The 26,940-nt window shown below is 36.0% G+C and overlaps 1 protein-coding gene across 1 annotated transcript in view; it reads left to right on the top strand.

The window, feature by feature from the left end:
* The window catches only part of PGR (progesterone receptor), a 40,447-nt gene extending 15,008 nt beyond the window's left edge, over positions 1-25,439 (top strand). Inside the window, 6 exon segments of the mRNA XM_052812882.1 lie at positions 2,464-2,580; positions 10,488-10,790; positions 12,172-12,316; positions 15,668-15,798; positions 20,880-21,037; positions 23,356-25,439. Of these exon segments, the coding sequence (XP_052668842.1) occupies positions 2,464-2,580; positions 10,488-10,790; positions 12,172-12,316; positions 15,668-15,798; positions 20,880-21,037; positions 23,356-23,511 (1,010 nt within the window). The 3' untranslated portion in view covers positions 23,512-25,439.
* Positions 25,440-26,940: the final 1,501 nt, after the last annotated feature.

The raw sequence follows: 26,940 nt of genomic DNA, 5'->3' as shown, positions 1-26,940 counted from the left end.
AAATACTGACATAATTCTAGAACGTATAAATAGTGTTCCCTGAGTGCCTGAAGAGTAATATTTCACGATACGGCATTCGCTTTGGTAGATCAGCATTTTTCTATGTCATTATAGGGGGAAAAGTACAACTTGAATGCCTATAGCATTGTGAGCTGCTTGTGGGCATTTACAGCCATACTGGAAATACATAGTCCATTTTTTGGTCTTGCAATGGACATGGGTTATACGGACTCCGACCATGTTGTGTAGACTCAAAGGATTCCCTAGAAAAGAGGTCCAGAAGAGATACCTTTGAGGGCACCAAAGAAAACCCCCAAAACCAAGATACCAACAAACAAAACTTAGAATCATAGAATCATTTCGGTTGGGAAAGACCTTCAAGATCATCGAGTCCAACCATTAACCATGCCCCCTAAACCATGCCCTGGAGTACCCTGTCCACTCGCTTTTTGAATAACCTATGCTTAACCTATGCTTAAGCGTTCCTTTGTGAATTACATTAAAGCATCAGAATGCTCCAGAGTAGAGATAATCTGATGCTTCATAGATTTTAGTTAAACAGAGTTTTAAAACCGTTGTTGCTTATCAAAAGACTGAATGCCTTTGTAGCTAGTAAAGGCAAAGCAAGACAAAGAAAAACTGCAAATAATCCCAAGGAAGATGTGTTCAAAATCAGTGTTTTGCTTCCTGATCTGCTGCCAAAAGCAAGACACATTTTTATTCATTCGGTTACTTTTGGTAGTGTTTCCTGTAAGAAGGAATGCAGGATTAGAATTAATGGGAGAAAGTAAATGAGAATTTCTTCTGATTTACTGCATTACTAAATACTTTTTAAATGCCAGGCAATGCCTGAGGCAACTGTTTTTATTCACCCGTTGTTTTATAAAAAAAAAGAAATTGTTATAAAAATGAATTTCAGGCAATTAGGTTTCTTTCACTAAAACCAAACAAGTTGTTCTTAAAAATGTGGGTAAGAAGTAAATTAATGATCTAAAACCATGTTAGCACAGAAACAAATACATTGTTTCACATGGTTTAGCACTAGCTCTTTCCTTTTGTTAGACTAGAACGTTCTTCTTTCTCCTGCATTTTCATCTGAGGATTCATTTTCAGTTTGTCTTTTTTCTGTGGAGAAAAGTTATTGGTGAACAGTTGCTCATTTTACCATGTGCAGAGAAAGGACAGAAGAGTGTTATAAAGAAAGCTGAATAACAGCATCTGCGTAGAATAGTCATCTCAGATTTGTTTGCTACTGGTGACATCAGATGGCTAACTCAGAGTAATACTGATCTAGAAATTAGTGAAAATTTAAAAGGTTTGGTATTGATGTCTGTTATATTTGGAGGTCCACATCCACAATATTTCATGAAGGAAGTGTCCATGATATTGGTACTTCTGTAGTATGTGTATACTTTTTTGATCCATTTTGTTGCTCTCAAAATAAATACTTTTTTTTTGTTTTCATGCTGTCATGCTAGGTACTGGTAAGAAACTGAAAATACAGAAATGAATAGAGGATGGTGTGCACAAACAGGCAGGATTTTAAAGTTAAACCTTATAGGGTAAACCTGGGGTTCATCTGAAAGGACATGTGAAAATCAGCTTTGATTTCTTCTTACTTATGTACTTACTTAGCTTTGTTTACTTATTCAAAATTAAAATCAATCACAGAAGTTATCAATATTATACTAAAGCATAGAAGTATACTTTTTTTCATTCTCTTCAAGTGAAATTTGGAAGTATCATTGAAGTTTGTGTTCAAAAGAATGGCAGGATATTAGCTGAATTTGATTTTTTTTCTCTGCTGGAAGCAGATTCCATTTTAATACAGTAATGACAGGCTCTTCCTTACTGAGTCCTTCAGAATTAAACAGTAAACTAAGAGCTAACCTAAACCAAAAAGTTACAGCCGCCTTCTATTTGTCCTTTTTGGCTGTGTTGGCTGCATCTGTTCAGCTGGTATTTCAGCAGGTCTGGTACAAAACTGCTTCTCCATCAGAGCTAATTTACTCTGCTTAGAGGGCTCTTTTTTGCACTGCTCCAACTTCTTCATTCAGTTTTCTGTTGGAAAGTCCACATCAATCCAAGCAAAACTTACTTAAGGTCTTTAAAATCAGGAACAATAATTTAAAAATAAGTTTGAAAGAAACGAGTCGGTCTGTTCTCATGCTTGATTTACTTAAGAAATATTGATAGTACAATAATGTAAGCAGTTCATACTGTCTGCTAACTATTTTGGAATTTTGTAGATGGAGAGTTTGACTCTTAAACAGGCCAAATAAATTGTTATATTTAAATAGTAACACATGATTATTTGAAAGTTAGCATAAAATGAAGGAGTCCTTTAATGGTTCAAGTATATTTTTTTTTGAATCCTCTGTTATTTTTGGAACATTTATACACAGAAATAATTTTGTCATGTTAGAAAACATAGTATTAATCCTGTTTTTCTCTTGCCTACAGGGCAGCACAACTATTTATGTGCTGGAAGAAATGACTGCATAGTTGATAAAATTCGTAGGAAGAACTGTCCAGCATGTCGCTTGAGGAAGTGCTGTCAAGCCGGTATGGTCCTGGGAGGTAAGCTGCTTTTCAAATCTCGTTCAGAAAAATAGGCAGTTAAGAACACTACCTTCAATCTGTCGAGTTTAAACAACAGTACTTTGATACTGTAAAGGAAAGAACCACATTAAAATGTTATTTTTGGAAGAATTACGTGATGTTTTAAAATTCCTTATAATTTTTCTTTAATGAATCTAGAAATCCCGAAACAAAAATACCTTTCTGTAGGAATCTCTCTCTCCTACTGTGTACCCTTATACTCATTTTCTTGCAAGGGGGCAGGAATTATGTCTTTGGTGTGTATTTATTAATAATTTTTGATCAGAAAATTTGATTTAGGTAAAAAACAAAGAAGTAAATTGAGATCGACACTAAAATCAGGAATCAGTACTATCTTCTTCTCTTTTCTGTTGTGCTCTCCATCATTGCTCTGAGTACATGTCAACAAAATTATATCCTGTTCCAACGAAGAAGGTCAGGCAGTGGTTGCACCAACACTACAGACTTTGCATACTAGATGCTGGGAATTGCCATCTTTGTATTAGTCTTGCTGTAACAGATTTGCTTTCTTTATGTAACATTAATAAAAACTGAGCACTATGCCTTTGAAAACCTACAGGGAGAAAATGGCGTAGGATCAGGTAGTCCCATGGCAAGTTTTGCTGTGCTAACATGCAGGAACGATGCATATTTTTCCTGTATTTTTTTCATATTTTTCATGCGAACTTTAGCTATATAAAGTTTTGGATCAGCACAAAGCTTGAAAATACATGGCTAAGACTGTAAGAAAATGGCTATATAAAGATGATAGAATATGTTCTCAAAGGGAATTAAAAAAAGAAAGAAGAACAAAAACCTGATTTCTTTCTAATATAATTTATTTTAGTACATCAAACATTTCTCTTCCTCTCTCTGCATTTTATGTATTGTTTTTTATCCCTGAAGGAAGAAGTGGCATTATATACTGTGCGTAATTTCATTATCTTGCTAATCTGTGTTCATTCATAAGTTAAAACGTGTATGTAGTTTTCAGACTGATACTTTGATGGCACAGCTGTATGCTTTTAGCTCCTGTACTGCCGTATGGAGGTGGAGTAGTCTGCACACATGGCCATTGTGTCATTCTTACATTTTATACTTTTACTGGTGATGTGAATCAGTAGTTCCCAAACAGTGAGCAGCTGTTGCTAGCTCTTGGTACTTCATCTTCTGTAAGCGACTACTGCAGCCCCAAGGAAGAGCCAGTGGGATGAGAGGAGGGAGAGGCGGTACTGCGGAATGGACTCTGTTCTGTGTTGTACCCCTGAACCTCCCCAGACCTTCAGCGCTGCTGCTCCTTTGAGGCATCTTCTCCAAATTGCATCCCTCTCACCCCACAGCACTGGAGACAGAGTAACGAGAGCCATCAATCTAATTGATGTTAGTGTCTCTCCCTCCTTCCCATGCCTCGGTCAGTCAGTGCCACCTCTCAGTAAAAAAAATGGAGCTGACAAGCATGGTGGTGGCACTGGACTCGGGGAAGAGGGACAAAAGGAAAAGAACATGTCCTTTGGACCCTTCTCAGAGAGAAGTGGTGCTTTAGGGCTGCGAGCAGTGCAGTAGAGAAACAGTATTACTACAAAGGCCAAACCTGAAGCATTGTTTGCCCAGGTTTGGAAGAGGAGAAAGCCCGGGAAGCAAGGGTCCAGAGTGGGCTGTGGAAAATATGTGGTAAGAATGGAGACTCAGGAAAGGAGGAGGTGGCAGATATAATGCCTGTCTTTTAAGGTTTGGGGCAACTTGTATGGTTGCCTTGTAAGGTTTGAGCAACTTGATCTATAAAAGAGGTCCGTGCCCATGGCAGGGGTTGGACTAGATGATCTTTAAAGGTTCCTTCCAACCCAAACCATTCTATGATTCTAACTGCTGTAAATTAAACCAGGTAAAAATTCATTCCTGGCTGTGAGTTTTGCACAGCCAAGAGTTTGACGATGATCTAACCTGAATTTTCTTGTATGATAGCCTGGATAATACCAATAACTAAGCCCCAAGTATTTTAACATCACAGGCAACACTGTTTCAACACGCAGAAGACTGTGTGACTCACTAGCATCATCTAGTCCTTTTGCTCCAGCATTGTTCTGCATAGTAATTCTACATAGGAAAAGTAGCCAGAAGGTTTGACTTCGTTCTATATTTTGCATGTGTTTCTGGATGCCAGTTTTCCCAGTGTTTTTTAATATATACATTTTGCTCTGGGTGTAGGTACCTAAAACGGAAAAAGTTGGACACTTTTGCTAGCAATATTGATGAGATGGTATGTCCTCATTAGTGTGTCCTCATATGAGGATGTTATGTCCTTATACTTGAAACCCAAACCTGAGGATGAAGGTGCTCTGACTCTTAATTCTTTATTATCATGTATGAGGAGAGTAAAAACTTCCTCTTTCTCCTTGGATCAACTTTTTTTCTCAGCTATTACTAAGCAAGTGTGAATAGTTTCTTTGTATTTAGTGTGAGGTTGTTTTATCTAGCCAGTTTGTTGTGTTGTTTCGCCGCCTTCTAAACATACCTAATCAAAGCCGTCTTCCATTTTTCGAGGAGACTGTTCCAGTCTAGTTCCTCTAGTTCTTAGAGGGGCATAGCATCTCATCAGATCTCTGCCCTGATATTCCCACCTGCCCCATCTTCTGGAAAGAAGTGACCTGGCAGCAAATAGGAAGTAGAAGAGAACAGTGGGGCAATGGAGAAAAGAGAATATGAATGGAGCCAGGACTGTGGCATCTCTAGTTTTTTCTCAGCTGCATCAGGTTGAGTGTAGTATTCAGGTTCTCTTAGTGATGTCAACAGTTCTGGGGGGATTAGGAAGCTAATTATTCTATGCAGGTTGCAATGGAGTGCTAAATACTGAAAGGAGAAGAGAAGACAAATGTAGGCAAAAAAATGAGGAAAACTGGAGTGAGATTGTGTTATTTGTAAATGAGGATTTAAAATCCAAAGCAACAAAAAATCTCAAGATGGACTGTTTAACCATAATGCTCTTTCTACTGTTACTGTCATCTTTCTTACTTTTGCTTTTCTGCCATTTCTTGTACTTTCTTTATTGTATCACATGAGCAATACTTCCTACTTGTGACTTGCTGTGCTGATCAACACAGTGTGATTTATATATGGGGTACTACTGGGCTTAGATAATTTTCCCCAGGACGTAAGTGTCCACAAGCAAATTTCCAATTCATGGAACAAATTACATACTTAGATACATCCTAGATTATTTTAAAGGAATCAGAATTGTCAATACATTAAATCTTTTCTTGTGCTTACAGCCTAATATACTTTAAGATTTTTTGTGCAATTTCTGATTTCTTCCATTCACAACTTACACTTTGTTCGTTTATTCCTGCTACTTATTTTCTTAAAGCTAGCCTTTCGTTACTAAACGCAGACCTCCAGTAATACTTAATCAAGGTGAGAAAGACTAAGAGTTTACAGGATGTTAACTATAAGATTCTGAACATTCTTATTACATTAATTAAATTACACTTACTGCTGGGAGAAGTATATGTATCTTCCACTGAGTATTACTGAATGGCAACCATATAGATGGAGAATAATACTGTATTACATTGACAACAGTTCCATTTTCCGACCCTAATTTCAAAGCAATAAAATGAACCTGAATTGTTCTAAAATAAAGTGTAGTCAGTTGTAAGTAAACTATAGAATAGCAACAAATAGCTTTAGTTACTGATTTCACTATATGGACTGTTTCTTCTTTCTTAATATATAGAAGGAAAATATCAATGAAAGCATATATTTCATAATTCCTTAATTGTCATTCTCTATGGGAGTGTTAATTGGTTTTGAGTTTTACAATCTCGTAACTGGACATGTTAATCTATCCTCTTTCTAATCTTCTACCTAATAGGATAGCAGGTAGCTGGGTCAGGTCCTGGAATAAACAAATACCCAGCTTTTTTATTTCCTATCAGTGAATCTGTAATTTTCCTAGGCTGACTATCACAGGTTCCTTGTTCAGCTGTATTGCTAAATTATCACTTTCTTCATTGTTTCTTCATTGTTTCATGCAGTTACCTTTCAGTCTGCATTGCAGTGATTACATGCAGGCAAATTTGTATTAATTTTCAAGGTAATATTTTCTAAGGTAGCATCAAAGGGTTTATTAAAATCAAGATGTATTAATTCTGCTTTGCTGCTTTGTTCTTTTATTTTGTATACACCCTCTTAAGGTGTACACAGCTTGTTCTCCTACACAGAACGCAAGAGCATAGCGACCTTAAAGTCAGAGCCATAGTGTTTTGTCAAGAATAATAAATTATTGACATTTTTTCACCTGATAACAGGGTATGGAGAGGGATAGCGAGATGTTAGATTTTTACTAGAAACCCAGCCATTTTAATAGGACAAAGCTACTATCCGTAATGTCTGATTGGTAGTATGGTTCTGTATACCTAGTTAAAAGAATATTAAAATACAGAATTATGTATTAAGGAGAAAATCATAATATATTTGATGATGAGATTAAAGTACATTTTATTTTTTTAATTTCTTTATGTTTTCTAGGTACATGTAGTACACAAACACTACACACATGTTATTTGTAGTAAGTGAGGGTAAGGGAACTGCCTGAGTGGTTGGCTATCTTAAAACAAATTAATGAAAATGTTACAAAGAAAACATGTGCTGTCTAAATATGCACAGACAGGTTTTACTATTAAGATGAATAGTTGCCAGAATGGATTAGTATTCTTTACACATTATAGGACTAAGTAGAGACATTTGTTTATCTTACAGCAGGAACTTATCTGGATATTTTTGTAAGCAGCAATTGAAAAACTAAGCTATTGTCAAATCTCTGTTTTTTTCTTTATGTCCTTAAGAGTTTGCGTTAATTTGACATAGTTTCCTTGTAGATGGGAAAGTTTACTGTGAGTTGTTAGTAGTCACCTCTCCAGTAGATAGGTAACAAGTGGAGTTGCTTTACTGGTGGCTGTTAAGCAACATAATTAGAAATAAACACATAAGCAATTCTGCAAACCAGTGTGACATTAATTCTGACACATGTAATCACTTGGAAACATGGGTACTTATTAACTACTAACATTTCCATGTCATAAGCACTCTGTTTGGTTTCTTTCTTTACTTGTTCTCTGAACTGTAAAAGTATCTGAAGCCATTATTTCAGAAAATACCTGAAATCATTATTTATGAACTATCAAATACATTGTTCCTTCTGTTTTCCTTCATGCCTAAACAATAGTTAGTGGGAAATTCCCAGCATGTTTAGGACTATGTATGGCTTTGTTATGATAGAAATTGGCCTTAGGTCTCTTGTAATATATTGTCTATTCTTTTGGTTCAGCTGTAACATAAGGTGTAAGTTTGTGTTTGGTTCTTTACTAAGGAGTCGCTAATCAGAAATATTTGTATTCTTACCAGAAGTGATGAAATGACCATAACATTGTTGGGGCACTTGATACTAAGCTAATCAAACTCACAGTTAAGTTAGTGGGAGTATGACCCCTGACTTCATTGGATGATGAATGTTAATGAAGAGCCCATCGCTCATATTTATACTATCAATAAGGTGTGTTTCTTGAAACTTTGTTCAGTATACGCCCTTTGGATTTTAAATACTGTTTTAATTTAAATTGAAGTCTTGCACTTCTGTGTACAACTTTTTTGTATGTGAAATGCATAAACATGCATATTTATGATGGGATAACACAAAATTATTTTTTTTAAAAAGCAGATTTTGGCTTTTTAGATTGTGTTCATCTGCTCAATCCTGTCTGGTTCACAAACAGGAAGATTGATTCTGCCTCCAGTTATGCCAGTGTATATCAAGAGTCATTAAAGTAATAGAATTTGTTCTGTGTAAAATGTTTAGAAATGACATAAGAATCTTCCCATGTTTCATGTATTAATCTTGCTTGAAGTTATACTACCTGTATAGTGCCTGTGTACTAATGAATGTTTTGAAAAGGTCATTTTAATTCTCTTAAGTGTACATCCTAGGTCTTCCAAAATGGAGACACTGGATTTTCATAAAATTTGCTATCTTTTATGATATGGGAGCACCTGAAAAAAATGGAATAGACATGTTCCTAAGTAAAACCATTTTTGTCGAAGCTTTCTGTTTTAGTGTGTAGTTTGGAACACTGGGAGTTTCCAAAGAGGAAAGTAATAGATAAGCCTGACTATGCTAGCATCTCTCGATTCCTTCCATAAGCAGTTCAGAATGGATTCAGAGCATGTGCCGAAGTTTAGGTGTGCTTCCCTACTCCTGTGTCCTAGGGCCTCTTTGGTGTACTGGTTGCATTCTGACAGCGCAGCACTACTTTTAACTAAAAAAGAAGGCAGTAAGAGACAAAGTCTTTGTCCCCTTCCTTTAGGATGTGATGTTCCCTTGTCTAATCTTTCACTTGTAAATAAAAATACCATTTTTCAAGAGACGATTTGATATGCATGTTATGAACTGGATTTTAATTAAAATAAATAGATGCATGCTGTTAAGCTTCTATTACCTTCCACCTCCTCTACTTTTAGAGTGGTTTTTGCATATTGCCATTTTGTAATGCAGTTTCTCAGTGGTTCAGCAGTTTGATAGGCATGGATTTTCTTTTCATCCAGTGAAATTTGGTGCATCTCTTTTTCTACTGTTAAAGTATGCAACACCTCTACAAGTGAAAATATCCACGTGATTTCTGGATGGTTTTTGGAGCAAAACCTTCTCCTTCCTTATTATTTTCTTTAAGGTTGAAACATGTAAACTTTTTATTTTTCTTTGTTAGCAGAATGATTTACCATTTTTTTTCTCCATCACCCTGCATCTTACTGTTCCACCATCATTTAAATCAGACCATAAGTATCAGTATCTTTATTGCATTTTTTTATCCCTTTTTTCACAAAGCCAAACTTGTTTGGCAGAACTAATGATCTAACAGGGTTTTCATCACCTTTGAGGATCTATTTAAAGCAAATGTGTTCCATGCAGCCACCTCTACATAGATTTGTCTTTTTATTGAAACTTGTAATATGGTAATTTATTGTCTTTGAGGGTTATTGTCTTTGAACCCCTGAAGGTTTGATTTTCTGTGTCTATATGGTGCACTGCCAGACTGTTTCCATGAAAGAAATTTGAACAGTTGCTACCTAGAGATCTGTATATTTTCATAGCCATGCCAGATGCAGTATCTGTGCTTACTTTGGGAAAGCAGTTCAGCTATTTATTTTTTTTCAGTTAGTGTTCTTCAAACCACTGCAGTATGGAAATAAGAATTGCAAATACTGAGAAAGAGGAATTATTTTTTAGAAAGTGAAGAGTTTTGCAAGTGTTGACATGTGGTTTTACAGTATTTGTTGGCATTTCACTCATCCCCTGAATTCTGTTTTCTTTCTGGTAAACAGGAGGAAAATATTACATTAGAGATTGTCAAAATAGAATTTAGCCATGAGACTGAAATGCCTTTATGGAACTGGAAAAAAGGAATTTCTGTGTGTAGTAATTAATTACTAGCATTTTTGTTTCTGAGTATTAGAAAAAAGAAACAGTATCCTTAATTAACATTGAATAGAAACTGTATTATAGAGCCAGCTGGCTCAGCTGTCAGCATATGATAGAACAGTGGGAACTGAACCAGAAAACACTTTACGAGGTTACTGTAACCTAGAATTCATGGCAATAATTTTAATGGGTGGGTGCTGTTCATCTCTTAGTGAAGGGAGGAGGATATGGAGGGAGAAACTCTTAAGAATTTTCCATGATTGTTTCTTAATTATATAAATAGTCAAAAAATAAAAAACTTATTCCGAAGACAGTTACAGTTTCCTTGTATAGATTAAAAGTGTAATCCAGCACTACTGGAAAAAAATTAATGTTTCTGGTTAATTCTTTTTAAAAGATCAACAATTTTCTTTTTCAGGTCGAAAATTTAAAAAGTTTAACAAAATTAAGGTTGTGAGAACATTAGATGTCGCACTCCAGCAGCCAGCAGCCCTTCAAGATGAAAGCCAGTCTCTAACCCAAAGGCTGTCCTTTTCTCCAAATCAAGAAATACAGTTTGTTCCCCCAATGATAAGTGTTCTACGAGGCATTGAGCCAGAAGTTGTCTATGCTGGTTACGACAATACAAAACCCGAAACACCAAGTTCCTTGCTGACCAGTCTAAATCATCTTTGTGAGAGGCAACTTCTTTGTGTAGTCAAATGGTCTAAATTGCTACCAGGTAATGGCACTTCTTATATGTAGTAAATTCTAGTTAAGCAAATACGTCATAGGATGAGCAGTCAAAAGAGAATATTATTGTCTGCCTGTTAATTAATTCTTAACAAATTCTAAAATGATTAAGCTTCCACTTCATAAGATAATATACCTGATCAAATACATTTTAATAGGAGGGTACTTTTGAAGGAATGCATCTAAATATTTAGACTCACTCCAAAACACAACAGAAGCCTAAAAGAGTTCCTGTCTGTGATTGTTATAGCAGCCTTTCCACCCCAAATCCTCCTACTCTATTAATTCTTTTGGTATTAAAAATTGTTTATATTTCTGCATATTTATTCTTATTAAAATGAATTTTTGAAAGCAACAGAGAAAAATTGTAATAAATAGTGCCAGTTAGGACTAAGCAGCTCACAAATAGACTGGTAATGAGAAGTAACTGAATTTGTGAAGATCCAGACTGGATTCCAAAAAACATCCATGTTATGTATGTACGTGTGTTGTATGGTCATAGAGGCCTGATCCTGGGATATATAAAAACCAATGTATTGAGTAGAAAGCCTGGAAAATACAGTTTCATGTGAGCTCAGTTTGACACTTCACTGCTGCAGGAAAGGGTAGTCCCTATCACTGCTCTTCCCCATTGCAGCTTGCGCTTGTCAGAACTCTTGGTTGAACTGATTCATCTCATTAAGTGAGAAGAAAACAAACCTTTTTTTTTTTGCCCTCTGTAGTTTTCTGATGGCTTCATGACCTGAACCAGTTCACTGAGGGGTAGCATGAATGCCAAAACTTGCTTGAAGGAGGTAACAGGACCAGGTAATGAACAGGACCACTGCTTTCAGTGGCAGGAAGCTGTTAGATTGACTCAGATAATTCATAGCAATCCTTAAAGTTATCAAAGAGTGAAAGTTATCAAAGGCAAACACACAACAATATGCTTCTCTTTGGTTAAATGCAAGAAAGATATTCATATGTGGATGTTTATTGTATTACAACTGTATTTCTTGTTAAGAACACTGAAGTCCAAGCTATCTATATTAAATAAGAGTTGGTTACAGTCATCATGTTACAAACTGTCATATTTTTACCAAAGGAAAATGAGATGCATTCCTATTCCCTGAAATAGTCACTTTTGACTGCTAAAGTTAATTTTGGTTTGATCATTTCAAAATATTGGATCAGAACAAAAAGACAAAAGGTTAACTATCAAAGTGAGATAGCCAGTTATTATATAAACTTCTGAGACCTACGTCCCCAAAAGCACTTGTCTTTGTAGGTGTTCTCAGTTTTATAGCTCAAAGTTTTAATCTCAGAACACCTACTCAGCTGTTGTCTAAATGAAAATTGTAAAGTATTTTAACTTTTAATTTAATTTCCAGGATTTCGGAATTTACATATCGATGATCAGATAACCCTCATCCAGTATTCCTGGATGAGTCTAATGGTTTTTGCAATGGGATGGAGATCATACAAACATGTCAGTGGTCAAATGTTGTATTTTGCACCAGATCTGATTCTAAATGAGTAAGTAGACTCTGCTGTTGCATACTATGAATGACATTTTGAACTTATCTGTGTCAATGAGAATGTGACTTCATGGAGGCCAAGATTTCATTCATTGCTTGTTCTGTTTCAAAATTTAACAGCAGAGGAAGGTCCTCTGATCATATTGAAGTTCAGTAACTTTGGGAAGAGTTTTGCGGGAATCCCAAATATTCTGTTGACATGGCCAAACAAAAGGAGTTCAAACAGTATTTTAATTATCTAAGAGAAAAATGAAAAAAAAAAAAAAAGAATGATGCTGTCAGAAGATTTAGCTGAATTCATCTGAATAAGACATGAGTTAATGTTTAATAAATGGAACTAAGTGGGATTTTCTTTGGTTGTCGTTTGGGTGGTTTTTGCAAATACTGAATACTCAGTTTTGACACTTTCTGGTAAAACTCTGCTTTTCTAAAGTACATTTCTTGTTAGAAAATTGTAATAATTGAGCAAGAAGGAATTTTAATATCAAGGATAAAATAAGTGAGACTTCTCCTTTCTGGCTTGAGGGGGGGATTGTTGGCTTAGATTTTCCTTCACTATGCTGATTAATTCTGATAATCTTCATTTCAGCCTTTGTCAGTTTTTCAGCTCTGCAAATTAATATGGTCAAAGCTGTAATTTTAGTTACTTTGGTTATAGTACATGGGAAGTTTCCAGGAACAGTAAAACGTAATTTAATCTCCCTACTTATTTTTCTGTAATACATTTTTCTCAGTTATCTTTTCTTAAAATCCTAAAAGAACTACTGTGAAGTGAGATGAAAGTTAAAGAGGTTTTCTTGTAAGACATATCTGTTTAAGGATTAAGAGGTGGATTTGCAGAAGATCTAGGCACCTGAATTTAAAATCTGTAGACCTGCAAGTTCTTGCCAGTGAAGTGTTTTGTAGAAAATACTTGGTGGAGCACGCCCTGTAGCTCCTGACCTTTTCTCTTCCAGATGACTGTAAATCACTGTGAGGTTGTAGAGTAATGAATTCTTTCCTCTCCCATGTGTATTAATTATGCTGTACGAATTGAAATACTTTGAAGGGATGAGATTGAGAGAACTTCTGACTGTATTGTGTCCCAGCATAGTCTGTGATATATCTCATGGTTACATTCAGAAGGAACACAGTGAGGTTGGCTTTAGGCAGTAATGGCATGTCTTGGGGTATTACCCTGCATGTGGACCGCTGCTGCCACCTTGTGAAGATGACTTAAGTACCTTCTTCCAGACCAGGGTTGAGATTTATGAACCCTGATTATAATCCCTTAGAGGCAGCTTATTTGCATCTCAAGACCACCTACATTGAGAAGGAGGTGGACTGACAACATACCCTTCTCTTGGTTGTAGAACATCTCATCAGCGTCATATTAGAAACGTTATAAACAAAGAGTTAGACATGAAAAGTAACTGGCACACTAAATCATAGCTGCAACTATTTATTGGGAAATAAGTTAGCTTTTCGATCATTAAAATGTAAGCAACTTCCTTGTCTATGATGATGTCTAAGATTGTACTTTCACGATCGCTTTACGCAAAAGTAACTGCTGAACACTGCCGAAAAAGTTAACTCCACCTGCCTCCCTGCCCCGGTCATGCATCCCCATGATTTCACTTAAGCTGGATCAAACACTATCTGGCTGCACTGTCAAACAGATAAGGAAATTGTATGCTTGAGAAATACCCCAGAAAAAGCCATTAATTACCAGGTGGAGGTGATCCCTGACCTGACTCACCACGTGGGAGTGCAGGCACTAATGCCAGAATAGCAGGAGTGCACACCTAGAGCTGGGAAGAGATAATGGAAATTCCTTCTACAGGGGCAACACACACTTGAGTTGTTTCAAAATGACCATGAAACCACAATCCAAAGATTGTTTCACAGCCACTCTGTCATTTAACAAACTGAGTTGTAGTGCTCCTTGGGAATGACTTGTTTGGTAGCATCAGACCAAGAAATCCAGGAGTGTTAGTCTGACAAAGATTTTATGAATTAGTATTAAAACCCTACAAGGGTTTACTGTTACTTATACTTTGCAGTGTCTGAAAACATGAATAAGAACAGCATTTAAGCATACCCTGAAAGCTGCTATCACTCTTCATAGATAATAGTTAGGAATAGAGACTACCAGAAAGGACTAGGAAGGGAGTTTTAAAGTAGATACAGAAGTAACCAGTCCATTCAGATCTAACAGATTAAATTTCTGTGTTTAAGTCATTTAAGAGCTGGTACAAGATACCAGATGTTGAACAAAGCTGAAATAATTTTCATTTAAGATAACAGCAACACTTTAAACAGCAAGGAAAAACTTCAATGCATTGAGAAAAGTCTTTTATTCATGGAAAATATACTCTGTTTTCATTGTTGAGGGTATTATCTGCAGTCAGGTTGGAATGCTGATCTGAACTTTGTAAGGGGCAGGGGGGGCAAAATTTAATCTTCTTGTTGTTATTTACCTAATTCATTTGGATTGGGATGCAACTTTTGTAAAATTAGCCCAAGTTACTGGATCTTCAGGTTAATGTACAATGAATTTAGTCTAGATTACAAACTTTGTAGTGCTATTGTTGCAGTCATTTCAGTTGAAAACTGCCTTCCTAATAAATATTTGCAATAAAATATACTCCGTGTACCAAAATCTCAACAAGAAAAGCAAGATCGAAGTGCTGCAAAAAACTAAACAGTTTTATGTATTTCCTTGTGTGATTTGTCCCATTTACTTCTGCAGGAGTTTAGATAAGGCTGTATTAATGTCTAAGTTTACTTAAAAACTTTTTGTATATATTTACATGTAACATTTTTAACTGTTTAACGGCATAAAATGCTACAAAATTATATCATTGCTTTTAGCAGAATAATGTTAGACATGCAACAAAGTATTTTGATGCAGACATTTTTGCAAAACCTAAGAAATAGTTTTCTATAAACTTTCAGGTTTATCTTCAATTTTATGCTTTGAAATATTTTCAGAGAATGTAAAAATCTGTCAACCTCTAAAAGAAAAAAAATACTTCACATTAATCATTAGGGTGTTTTTAACTAATAAAACTCCTTCTTTTTTGGTGGTTAGCATTCAGCTTTGAAAGTCTCCAAGGTGTTTTTTTTTTTCTGGGCAGCAGTAACAGATTAAACATCCAAAATAATAGCACGTTCATTATGATTAAAAAACTAGTGTAGGTACAAAACAGTCAGAAAATTGTTTATGTGTGTAACCTCTTTCTTTAATTTCTTTAATGTGGTAATTAAACTGCTAACAAGGCACTTCCTTCAAACAATTAGTACTGGAGCCCTTCCTTTTCTTTATTTTCATGGTTTTTGGGTTTTTTTTACCTTTTCTGGGTGTAAGACAGAGGATGAAAGAATCATCGTTCTATTCCCTGTGTCTATCCATGTGGCAACTCCCACAGGAATTTGTCAGACTTCAAGTAAGCCAAGAAGAGTTCCTATGTATGAAAGCACTGTTACTTCTCAACACAAGTAGGTACTTTTATTTCTTTGAAACATACCACTAGTAAAAGAGTTTTGAACCATGTTGTTTAACTTGACAATTGCTAAGCTATCTGGCTTAACAAATGGAAACTTCTTTAGGAGGAATGTTAGTATTCCAACACCTAAAAATATTTTTTCTAGTGTTTATAAGGAACAAGTAATTTGTGATTCATTGTTGATTTTATTCTGTATAAAGACACTGAGGAAATGTTGGATCCCTTTGATAGATGGCTATACTATATTACACATTTTCAAATCAAGTGTGCAGTGTTTGTGCCTGGAAGCTCTTCAGCTTAAATGACTCTACACAGACAAAAAAATGTTACAAGCATTAGAAATGTTATTAAAAAATATTTAATAAATTGTCAGGACTGAGGGCTTTATCTTGGCCAAGAACTTAAAACATGCTTACTCAAAGGAATTAGGGAGGTGGACATGGCACACAATACTAACATTTATTCAACTTTTTATAGTTATAAATAGGTCAAGTTTAGCACAGACATAAACAAATGGAAATGTTTTTCTTTGGTTTGTTTCTCTAGAACAAAATCCGTGGTCACTTTTAATCATACACATCTGTTAAGGAATCCAGCATACAGCTGCATTCCACTTTAAATGGGAAGTGTGGTAGTTCATGAAGTTATCTTCCAAAACCTTTTCTAAAATACTAAAATGTACATCTGCTGTGGCCCTAATTGTTAGTTATGAATCCCCAAATCGAAAGTTTTAAAATGGTACAGGTGCTATTAGAAATGAGGATAAGCATCTCTGAGAAATATAATTGGAAGAATGTTGAAGTTTGGTTCTCTACACACTTACGGAGTCAGAGGAGAGATGTGCAAATCCTGCATAACCTGCTTGTTGGTTGTACAAAGTTTAGTAAAAGATAAGGAACTAAAATTTATTCCCTCTTAAGCTGTACTTCGCTGGTATTTGCATAAGCTCTTGCTTAAAAAAAAACTTGGTGTCAGCAGAGCATAAGCAGTAAAGATTAAATTTAGCTCATATGAACATAAAAATTACTAAAATAATAGTAAAATACTATATACTCTGCTAAAGCAATAAAAATAATGTGGACAAAAATCCCTCTCTGATATAACTCCAGTTGCTTTGTTGGAATCTGAATATATTCCTATTTTAAATGTTTTCCACCTTGTTATCATCACAAATGAACTCCCTTGTCTATTACCTGAACCTTAGAGGGAAGTTTTAAATTTCAGTGAAATTTAGATACATTTGTGATATTCCAGCTATCCTTTTCTGTCCCAGAAAGTTCAAATCAAATTAAAAAAACCATTAAAGTGGTCCAGTCCCTCTCATTTATGAGTGCATTAATTTAACAATATTCAAGCTACCATTCTTTATCAACTGCATTGCACTCAAACTCATTTTTAAGGTGAAATGTTTATATATATGCAAGAAATGAGTTTTTTTAAAAAAAAAAGAAAGTATTTCTACCTGTGCTGATGAGTTTTGCTTTTTGTTCTGTCCTGCACTTATTGTCCTATAGGAAAAAACAATTTGTCAGATCTTTGGGAAAAGGAACACACCTAACCATTGTTGCTGAGACATTTAGTAAACATTTGGTACTGTATAAATATAATTCCACAAAACTATTTTCAAAAAACCATATAAACTCATTGTTGCTATAAAGTGGTTTTTAAGACTACTTTTATTTTAGTTGTGGTATTCACCTTAATCCTCTTCAAATGTGAAAGTATGGCCGTTTCAAGCTTTCATATACTAACAGTAAATCAAGCCTGAACTTTTAGTCTCTCATTCTGTCTTCTGTTTGATTTATTGTTTAGATGAACTGATTTTTACTTTTTATATAATTTTGAAGAAACAGTAATTTGCATTAAACATAACTAAATGTCAGTCTTGATACATTTTTAATTCTGAATGGACCCCCCAGCCTAAGTTTTAACATTATTTTTGATTGTACAGTTTTTCCGTTGAGTTTGCTGTGGCTTAGATGTTTTCTTTATATTGTACGTGTGACAGTTTTAAAGCTGTCTTGAAAGCAGAATTAGTCTTTGCAAGACGTGGACAAACATTTTTATTTTCTGTTTCCATTTTACAGGTCCTTATTTACTGTATATAACAAGCTGTGTTGTAGTAGTGCCCCATAAGTTCTAAATAGGGCTCTGTCTTGCAGAGGCCATATCCATCTAGGAACTAATACTATGAATAGTTCAAAAAGACCATGATTTAAGAAAGTAGAGCTATGCCAAAAAAGAGAGAAGTAAGCATATAGCAAGTTCAGTTCTAGCTCTAACACTTTCCAGACTTTTGATTTAGAGGAATTGCAAAATCTTATTGCATAAGATTTTGGCTGGGTTCTTCCCACTGAATAAAAGCATCCGCATTCTTTATATATGTTCAGGGGGAAGGAACATTTGAGCTACCTGTGCTTAAGTTGCATTTGTGCATGTAAGACATTGTAATTCTTCACTCCAAAAAAACAGCTTAGTGGAACTTTTTGTGATTAGATGGGAACGTGACTGTGCTTTTGCAGAATTCTGGGGAAACAGGCCATTCATTGCTGGAAGAGATCTTTTAACTTAATTCACAAGGGAAATGTAAGGACTTAATTGCTGTTTTAGAGACGTAAGTCAAGGATAGCATCCACCTAACCCTAAATTCCATCAGAATGTGACTTTATATGAAGAAGATTTCATAGACGTCTGTAAATCTGCTGTTAAGACATACCCAGAACCATCCAGGTTTTGAAAATAAAGCTATTCTTTTTCCATGACATAACTTTTCCCCACTGTGAGTATTCCTCCTTGCATTACTCCTAAGCACGTTGCATTCTCCACAAACCAGTACTTGTCCCTTCCATTCAGACCCTTGATGTAGGTGTGACAGGCATGCTTTCAGATGCCTCCTTTGTCTGTCCGGACTTGAGGGGCCATACTGAGTCAAACCAAAGGCCCACCTCATCCAGCATTTCATCTCCATCAGCTGCTAAACGAAAGCTAATATGGCATCCCTAAAAGCTGGATTATTATTAGTTATGGTGTTATAAATATACTTTCTGTGGAAGCAGTCACAATTTCTATTCTCTATTTTTATTTTTGTTTGAATTCTGTTTTAGTTAGGAGTCAGACCATGACTTCCATAGCCCAGCTCAGTGTTTAGACACTTATCTTTAAAGTAGACTTTCTATTTTCTGCATGTGTGTCTCCCTTCCTACCCCAGACATTCAGTTGTCTGAGGAGACACTGAGCAAGAGACAACCTCGGCAAATGGGATCGTTTCCTCTCTTGGGCAGTCTCCTACAAAATAAGAGACTTCTGCTTAACTCAGGTAGAATAGAGATTTGAACTTCTGCCTTGTCAACTCTCTCTGGGCTCAAGGTGAGGGAATTTTAATTTTAATATGTTTGCCTGAAGTGTCTCCTTTCCCCTTACATTTTTCTGAGGAACCAGACATGACTTAGACAACTGATTTCAGAACAGGGTTTATGATTTCTGAGTGGAAAGCAGTGCTGCTGTCAGTGCAGGGTTTGCTACCGAATTCTCTTTCAGGGAGTGGGTTTAGGTCCAACCTCTGTGCAGCCATCTCCTTTTTGGCTGGCTTCTCTTTTAAGAATTCCTTTCCTAGGTGTCTAGTGCATTGTACAGAGTTAGTACACACATTTATTTATGTTTTAATTCCAGAAAGTGACAAATCACCTGAAAGTTAGGTGTTACCATATTGAGTAAGTCAATGCCATTATGAATCAAGCTTCAATTTTTTTTTTTTTAAAGAGATTCAAATGAAATCCATTGTGGCCTGATATTAGTCATGGTCTGATACCGTATTGAAGATGTACTAGATATCTAGGTAACTAGCAGGTGATTTTTTAAACTATGTGAGCTAGTCCCCGTGACATTCTTTTAGCATCCGTGGAGAAAAATAAGCATCTCTACAGAATAATTAATTTCTTTCTAAGGATACTTCTAAAACAGTGAACATGCCTTGTGCCCAAGACTTGCCTGATTTTTCCCCACCCCCAGATGGAGTTCCTATACTGTAAAATGTCTAAAGTTTAGTGAAATGAATCCTTCTCCTCCTGCTTGCTGTCAGAATACGAAATGTTAAATATGACATTGCAGTGTGAAATGTCATTAGCAAGAGAGAAAGGAAGGGGGAAGAAATTTAACAGCTCTTTCAAAACCAGTATGCTTGAAACAAGACTATGTTTTAATGTATGATTATTATAGCGAAGCAAGGATTTAGATTTGTTTGCCACATGGGAATATTTTTTCGAGTTTCATTTCTTCGAGTTTTTAATTTCTTAGTTGCCTTTGACAACATAAATTATAAGACTAGTGTATTACACTCTGCCATGTCAAGGAAGGTAGAGTCTAGAGCTTACACCTGTTTCCTTACAATGCTACCAACACGTATCATCAGTGATCAAATACGGTCTTATCACTAGCAGTCATGAACAGGTTCATTTCTGAATGTTCTCTCCATGTCCTCATTTTGGTCCTCACGGATGACCATTAAGAGAAGAGTGAGTTCAACTATTTGGTCCTCCTTGCTAATTTCTCTAAAAAGCTGTTCACATTTAAGACTGGTAGTGCATCTATTCTGTTAAGTGAAAGAGGTCCAAACAGGAGGCCTGACCCCTGGATGCTTTACTGTCTACACTACTTAAGAGTTGTTAGTTCATTCCTTGACTCCATTTTGAAGCACTCCAGCTAGACCTCTCTAACATAAATCTGCTGTGAAGAGGGCTGACCCTCAGCAGTGTAAACATGAGCCAGGCCATAACACGTTTCTTCAAGGACAGGAGTGGTTCTTTTGGCCATCTTATTTTCAGCAGACAGGTGTAGCTGAAGCTTAAGGCTATTTCTAGACATCAGCAATTAAGTGAATTGACTGATTATTGCCAGTATATCCTTTTAACTAATTGTATCACTGTTTCTGGAGTAACTGTTGAACAGGAAGAAGTACCTGGTGTATAATAATTAATTGCACTGCACAGTGTGAAATAGTATAAAGTGTTTCTGTACTTTAAATTTCTCTCATTGCCTTCAGAATAAATTGCAACACAAGTGTTACTTTCTTTTTAGTTCCTTTGGAAGGTCTAAGAAGTCAAAGCCAATTTGATGAGATGAGAACAAGTTACATTAGAGAACTGGTGAAGGCAATTGGTTTGCGCCAGAAAGGCGTTGTGGCCAACTCACAACGTTTCTATCAACTTACAAAACTGATGGATTCCATGCATGATGTAAGTTTACTTGTTAGTGTGGTTTGCTTTTTATGTATGAAGGAACTAGTATTTCTTAAAAGTAATTTTATGGAAAGTGGCTAGTCAACATTTCAAAACAACAAAAGAAAAACCCCTACATTTGTCCTTTAGAGTGTATATTTGTGTAAATAGCTATATATTCAGCATCAATATATATTGTTTATATATTATATGGTATCAAGATTTAAGTATTTGAGAAACATGCATTTGAATGCTACAATTTTGTTTCATTATTTCTGTAAGGTAACTAGTACAGTTCTGGGTTTTGGTAGGGGGTGGCGTGTATGTGTGTGTGCGTCTGTATACACGTTCATGAAAATATTTAAATAATGCGAAGAACAGGCCATTCAAGTTGCAAAGTCAGGCTACTAAGAATTAGAGAAAGACAACCAAGATTGGTTTTGCAACCTTAATTCAGCTAGTTTTATGTATATATTCTATGCCATTTTTTCAGTATCTGTCTATATTTGGGAATTGAGTAATCTTTGAGAACTCTAGTGCTGATATCATAGAGATTCATAAGCGTGTTAAAAGATGCAGCTGATTCCTTTCCACATCTCTGAGAATCCGGCATGTACCCTATTGGCTTAACATCCATTAAAGCTGAGGAACGATGTTTCGTATAAACCTTTGCCTATGTGAACATTGTTTTCTAATGGCTTGTGTATCTCTACAAGAGAGGCAAAAAGCAGAGGTACAGGGCCATACCTGATGGTTTTAGCAAGTGCTGGGGAAGTGGCACTAAGATAGTTTAGGAAGAGCACTTTTGAGTTTGGTGCTGGTTGTGAGGGGCTCGCAGGGAGTTCAGGGAAGGATGGGGTCTGTGCACGTTTTTATTCTGCACTCAGCAAATCTGCATTTTATTTTAATTGTTCATGAATAAATTCATTTATTCATCTAAAACCTTTCATTGTCACTAATTCCCCCTTCTGTTTGGGAAAAAAAAACCCTTCAAGGATCCCATTTATGGGAGTTAAGAGAGGTAACAATATTGATAATTAAGTGGCTCACCAGGTGGTCTGGAGTCTTTTGATCCACTGGATAAACCTCCCCATCAACTTTTGCTATCTGCAGAACTTACATTCACCATTTAGCTATTACATCATCTCAGATACCAGCAAAATGAGAATGAGACAAGTACAAAAAGCATCCTTACTGGTGAAGGTAGACAACAGCAAGTTCTGAAGGGAGGATATGGAGCTTAACTTTAAGTATTTACTGGTAGTCAGGCTGCAGTTGTCACTTGGGACTGTCAGTGCTAAACCCTTCCCTGGAGTTCAGTCAGTCACCTTTTACTTGCAAAAAGTCCTGACCAGTATACCAGCTACCTCATAGTAGCCCTGTGCTCAAGGAACCTGTATGGATCAGTCTTGCTTGGGATAAAAGGTCTTCCTGTGTTACCTGGAGTAACAATTTGCAATCTGAGTGTCACAGCATCCAGAGGAAAACTTTTGAGTACTGGGCTGTAGAGTCAATTTCTTCATTTCAAATACTTAAAGTAATAGTAAAATGAGTGAGTGAGACTTGCTGCAAAATACCCAGCAAAGTGATGGTTAGGGTAATTTTTGGTCTGTAGAGTATCTTCATTCAAGTCCCTGTTTCAGCTCGGGCTGATACAGTGATGGGAGATAGAAGGAAAAGATAGGTCATCACACTGGAGAGGCTGCGTGTCGTTAAAGCCTAGGGTAGCAGAAATAGTATGATATCTGACAACATGAAGGTCACTGGTCTTAAAGAAAAACTTCTGTAAAATTGGAACTTCTCAGAAAAGATAGAAGAGGTGAAACAGTCATATATATTGAGCAGTTGCTTTCAAGCGATGAGAACCTATGGATTTTAACGTTTGCAGCATACCCAGATATGATCATCATCAGTACCATGGAAAAGCTCAGAAGTAAATAGTAAATGCCGTCCCTCAGAGCAGGGTTTGAATAGCATATAATGAACAAGGTACTGAGACATGGGTTGAACATGAGAATAAAATGAAAGATTGAATACTTGTTTAGTGATTGCCATTGTTCATGGTGCATGTCATGAGTGAGGATGATACTACTTTATAATATTAGTGGGGCACTGTTTTTACATAACATGCCATTTAGCTATATTTATGATTTTTGCCATGGGAGGATATTTTAATAGGGAGTCGCAAGTACCCTCGTTATTGATTCAGGGAGTGACAGAGGAAGGTATATAATGGTGTCAGCTGATGGATGTATGAGATAAGTGATTGACAGTGTGTTTATCTGGCTGCATTACTGTTAGCCTGATTTATCATGTTTGTATTTTATTAAATCCAGCTAGTGAAACAGCTCCATCTCTTCTGTCTGAACACATTTCTCCAGTCCCGTGCACTGAGTGTTGAATTCCCTGAGATGATGTCAGAAGTGATTGCTGCCCAGCTACCCAAGATTCTGGCAGGAATGGTGAAACCTCTTCTCTTTCACAAAAAGTGAATTGTCTTTTCTCTTATCGTAGAGATGATTTCTGGGTCATTTTTGTTTGTTTATTTTGGTCAAGATTTTGCAATGTCAGGACTTCAGTATATTTGTCATACTTACTCTGCCTACTGCTTTATACTTGTAACATACACAAGCCATTTAAGCTTGATGTACATATTGTGAATTCCTGATTCCTTAACTGCAAAAATCACAACAGTCATAAGAAATGTTTTGTAAACTTGGCTAGTTGCTTTTTAGATATGCATAAGAATGACAATGAATAGAGTTTTCAGATTTCTAAGAACAGTTATCTTATACATTTTTCTTACATATTACACACTCTCAAATTTCTGACATGGTGTAAACTTCTTACTGTAGTACCTTGTGTGCATGGGTACATGTGGGCATGTGCGTAAGAGAAGATTTTGGAGGAATTAAAATAAATATTGCCCACATTTTCTCATGGATATTTCACATTTTATTAACTAATCTGCCTCACAGAAATATCCTTTCAAAGTCAGCTGTCCTGGATTAAGTAGACATTGCTGCAATACCTTCATGAGTAACTAAAGTGCTAGGCACAAAGTAAAGTGTACATTCATACTCTTGTCTGTGCTCATACTGCACTGAAACTCTTGAGTTCAGCATACCTGTTTTTGCACCATTCTGTGCAGCTCTCCTTCAGAATTGGAAAGCCTAGGAAAATTTCAGTGTATATTACACCAGAAGTAATGTGTATGCGAACCCACTAAGCTTTGGTTTGTGTAACTTTCCTTAAGAGTTTGGCACTTATTAAAGCTAAATCACTTAGCAATAATCTTAAATTAATCAACTTCAAAATTCTGTATTTAAGAAGCCTTAAATAGAGATGTTTTCACTGACTACAACTCTTAATAATCTTAATGTTTTGGATTCCAATGCTGAATACTCAAACAGCCATTAACAACAAATTACAGCGAGTTTAAATGCAAAAAGAAATGGAAAATATGACTACAAACATTTTGATACACATCAGGCTCATTTCAGTAATATTTAGTGGAGCTACATATTTTATATTTTAAAGGCATGCCATGATAATTGGGGTAACTGTAAAAGAGGAATTGGACTAAATTAGCTTTATACGTTCAAAAAGAATGTCATGTTTTACCATGGAAATGAATATTTGACTGAAAAATTATAATGTGATAGTGTTTGTTCCTTTGATAGGGATATGAAGCAACTCACGCATTTAAGGCAGTAAATTGTTGATATATTCAAACAACAGAGAAATGGATAAAGCCCAAGAAGAATTTGTGAGTTTATTAAAATATGACAAATTTTGCCAGTCACTAAAAATGATACTCAAATTCTCTAACAATGTAGGAAATGGTGAGTCTTACTTGGGTACTTGCTGGCCGCATGCTTTTGCTCTTCCCCATTACATGCTGGATGCATCCATCCTGTGATAGTGTACTGTTGATGGGGTGTAGCTTGGTCTGTATAGATATGTCCTTGTCACATGAACAAAGCCCTATGGGACATAAGTTCAGTATTCCTGATTAAATCAGGGTGCCCCTCATTAAAAGTATAAGTAACGTTACTTGTTCATAAAAGCTATGTCCTGATTCTTGAAAAAATGGACAACTAACAACTAAAGGCAGATCTAAAGGTATCCTTACTATTTATCATTTCCTAAAGCAAATCAAGAAGTTGTTACATTACGACTGGGGATAAAAACCTTTTTTGAGATTCCCACATAGTAGTACAAAACCCACTACAGTTGCTGCAAAGATGCAGCCCTGGATAAAATGGTATAAGCAGACTTCTGTGTTAGATGGCTAGGTCTGTCGTGCCTAAGTGCCCAGAGACAAGCAATTTCTTTCATAGTCAATACAATCTGACTTTTACCTGTGATCCTTAAAGCAATTGTTTTAATAAATAACACAGAATTCATTATTTCTACATATTGAAGTTTTGTTTTCTTTATTTTAATTTGTATTTGCATTCAGTAGTAGTGGGGCTTAGTAAAAAAGTCCATTTCAACCATTCCATTTTTGTGTAACAACATTTTCATGCATTCTTTGGGAATTTAAGCATTGCCACGTGATTTACCATTGAATAAACAGACTGTCTATGTTACGGTTTAAACTGTTAACAGAAACTGCCCACACTAAAAATTATTCCTCAACACCCTAATTCTGAAATTAGAAAAAGGAGCAGGCAGTATGTTTGCCTTAGGAATGCCCTGGATCAGCCTACATCTGCCTTTTACTCAATCTCTAAAATTGGTTCCAAGTGGCTGCTATGTCACCATGTCCCATAAATATGGCAGATTAATCTGAAATGCTCTATATTTGTCTCAAAGGCATAATCAAAAAGCAAGAAAAGAAGTCTTCTGGGAATAGATAACACAGATTAAAAACATTTTCAAATTGTATTTCTTAAAGATCTCTAACTCACAGAAAAAAATCCCAGAACTTCACTGTCACGATAGATTCACTACATAAGACAGAACACATTTGGCTAAATGTGGCTGCTATATGGATTTCAAAGTCCTTTGTTACATGATTGTCTGAAGTTTGAAAAAACTAGTTTAATTTGAGAACTTCCAGCTTTGAGCCCAGTTAATAAAATTGCCTTTAGGCTCCATTTTGATACCGTCATTTGCTCTGGATTACACAGACACCATGAACACTGATCAAAACACAAAATTGTTTCCTTCCCTATAGAAATCTCATGTACTGTGACTTTTCAGCACTGTGGCAATGTCCAGAGAGCCATCAGTAAACTAGTTTTTTCTTTCAGTATTTTAGAGAGCACGACGCTTTTTAGTTGTCTGTATTTCTCTGCATTAATATTTGTTTAAAGATTAAGGGGTTTTTTTGACCTGAGCTTTACAAATAGGTTAACCTAAAACATCTTGTAGTGCTTCTCAATATACTGAACAAGGCGTAACAATGCTGGATCTTATGTTGCATTTTGCACGCTAGAAATAAGAGGTTTTGGTAGATGGACTTTTTTGGTTTTTGACATTTATGATGTGCCTGATTACATTTGAAAGGTATGAGACCTGTTGCACTAATTAGAAGGCTTGCCATCTTCTGCAGATATAACTTTTTGTCTGAGCTATCACTGTAAGTTCTTCGTCTTACACTAAATAATGCAATCTATGCCTGAAGCTAAGCCTCTGCTATTCTGTACAGTTTAGGTATTTTTGACCCAAGGCCTTTAGCGTTGCCTTCTGCTAGTACGTCAGTGAAGCAAACCAACCAACCCATGAAGTCAACTGTTTCCTTTGAGCTCTACTGTCATTATTCAGCTTTGTAGAGGCATCACATTTATAGTTTTTAAAGACTGTTTTGGAGGTTGAAGTGCCTGGCTGTGGCAGCCCAGCTGTGCTTGGAGAGCTGTGACAATGCAATGTGGAGAAGAGTCCTCTAGCCCCGGCAAGCTGTCCTGCTCTTT

This window comes from Harpia harpyja, chromosome 17 (genome assembly GCF_026419915.1).
Source record: "Harpia harpyja isolate bHarHar1 chromosome 17, bHarHar1 primary haplotype, whole genome shotgun sequence".
Taxonomy (NCBI): Eukaryota; Metazoa; Chordata; class Aves; order Accipitriformes; family Accipitridae; genus Harpia; species Harpia harpyja.
The sequence above is the reverse complement of the archived record's forward strand: the minus strand, read 5'-3'. Positions and strand labels throughout refer to the sequence as shown.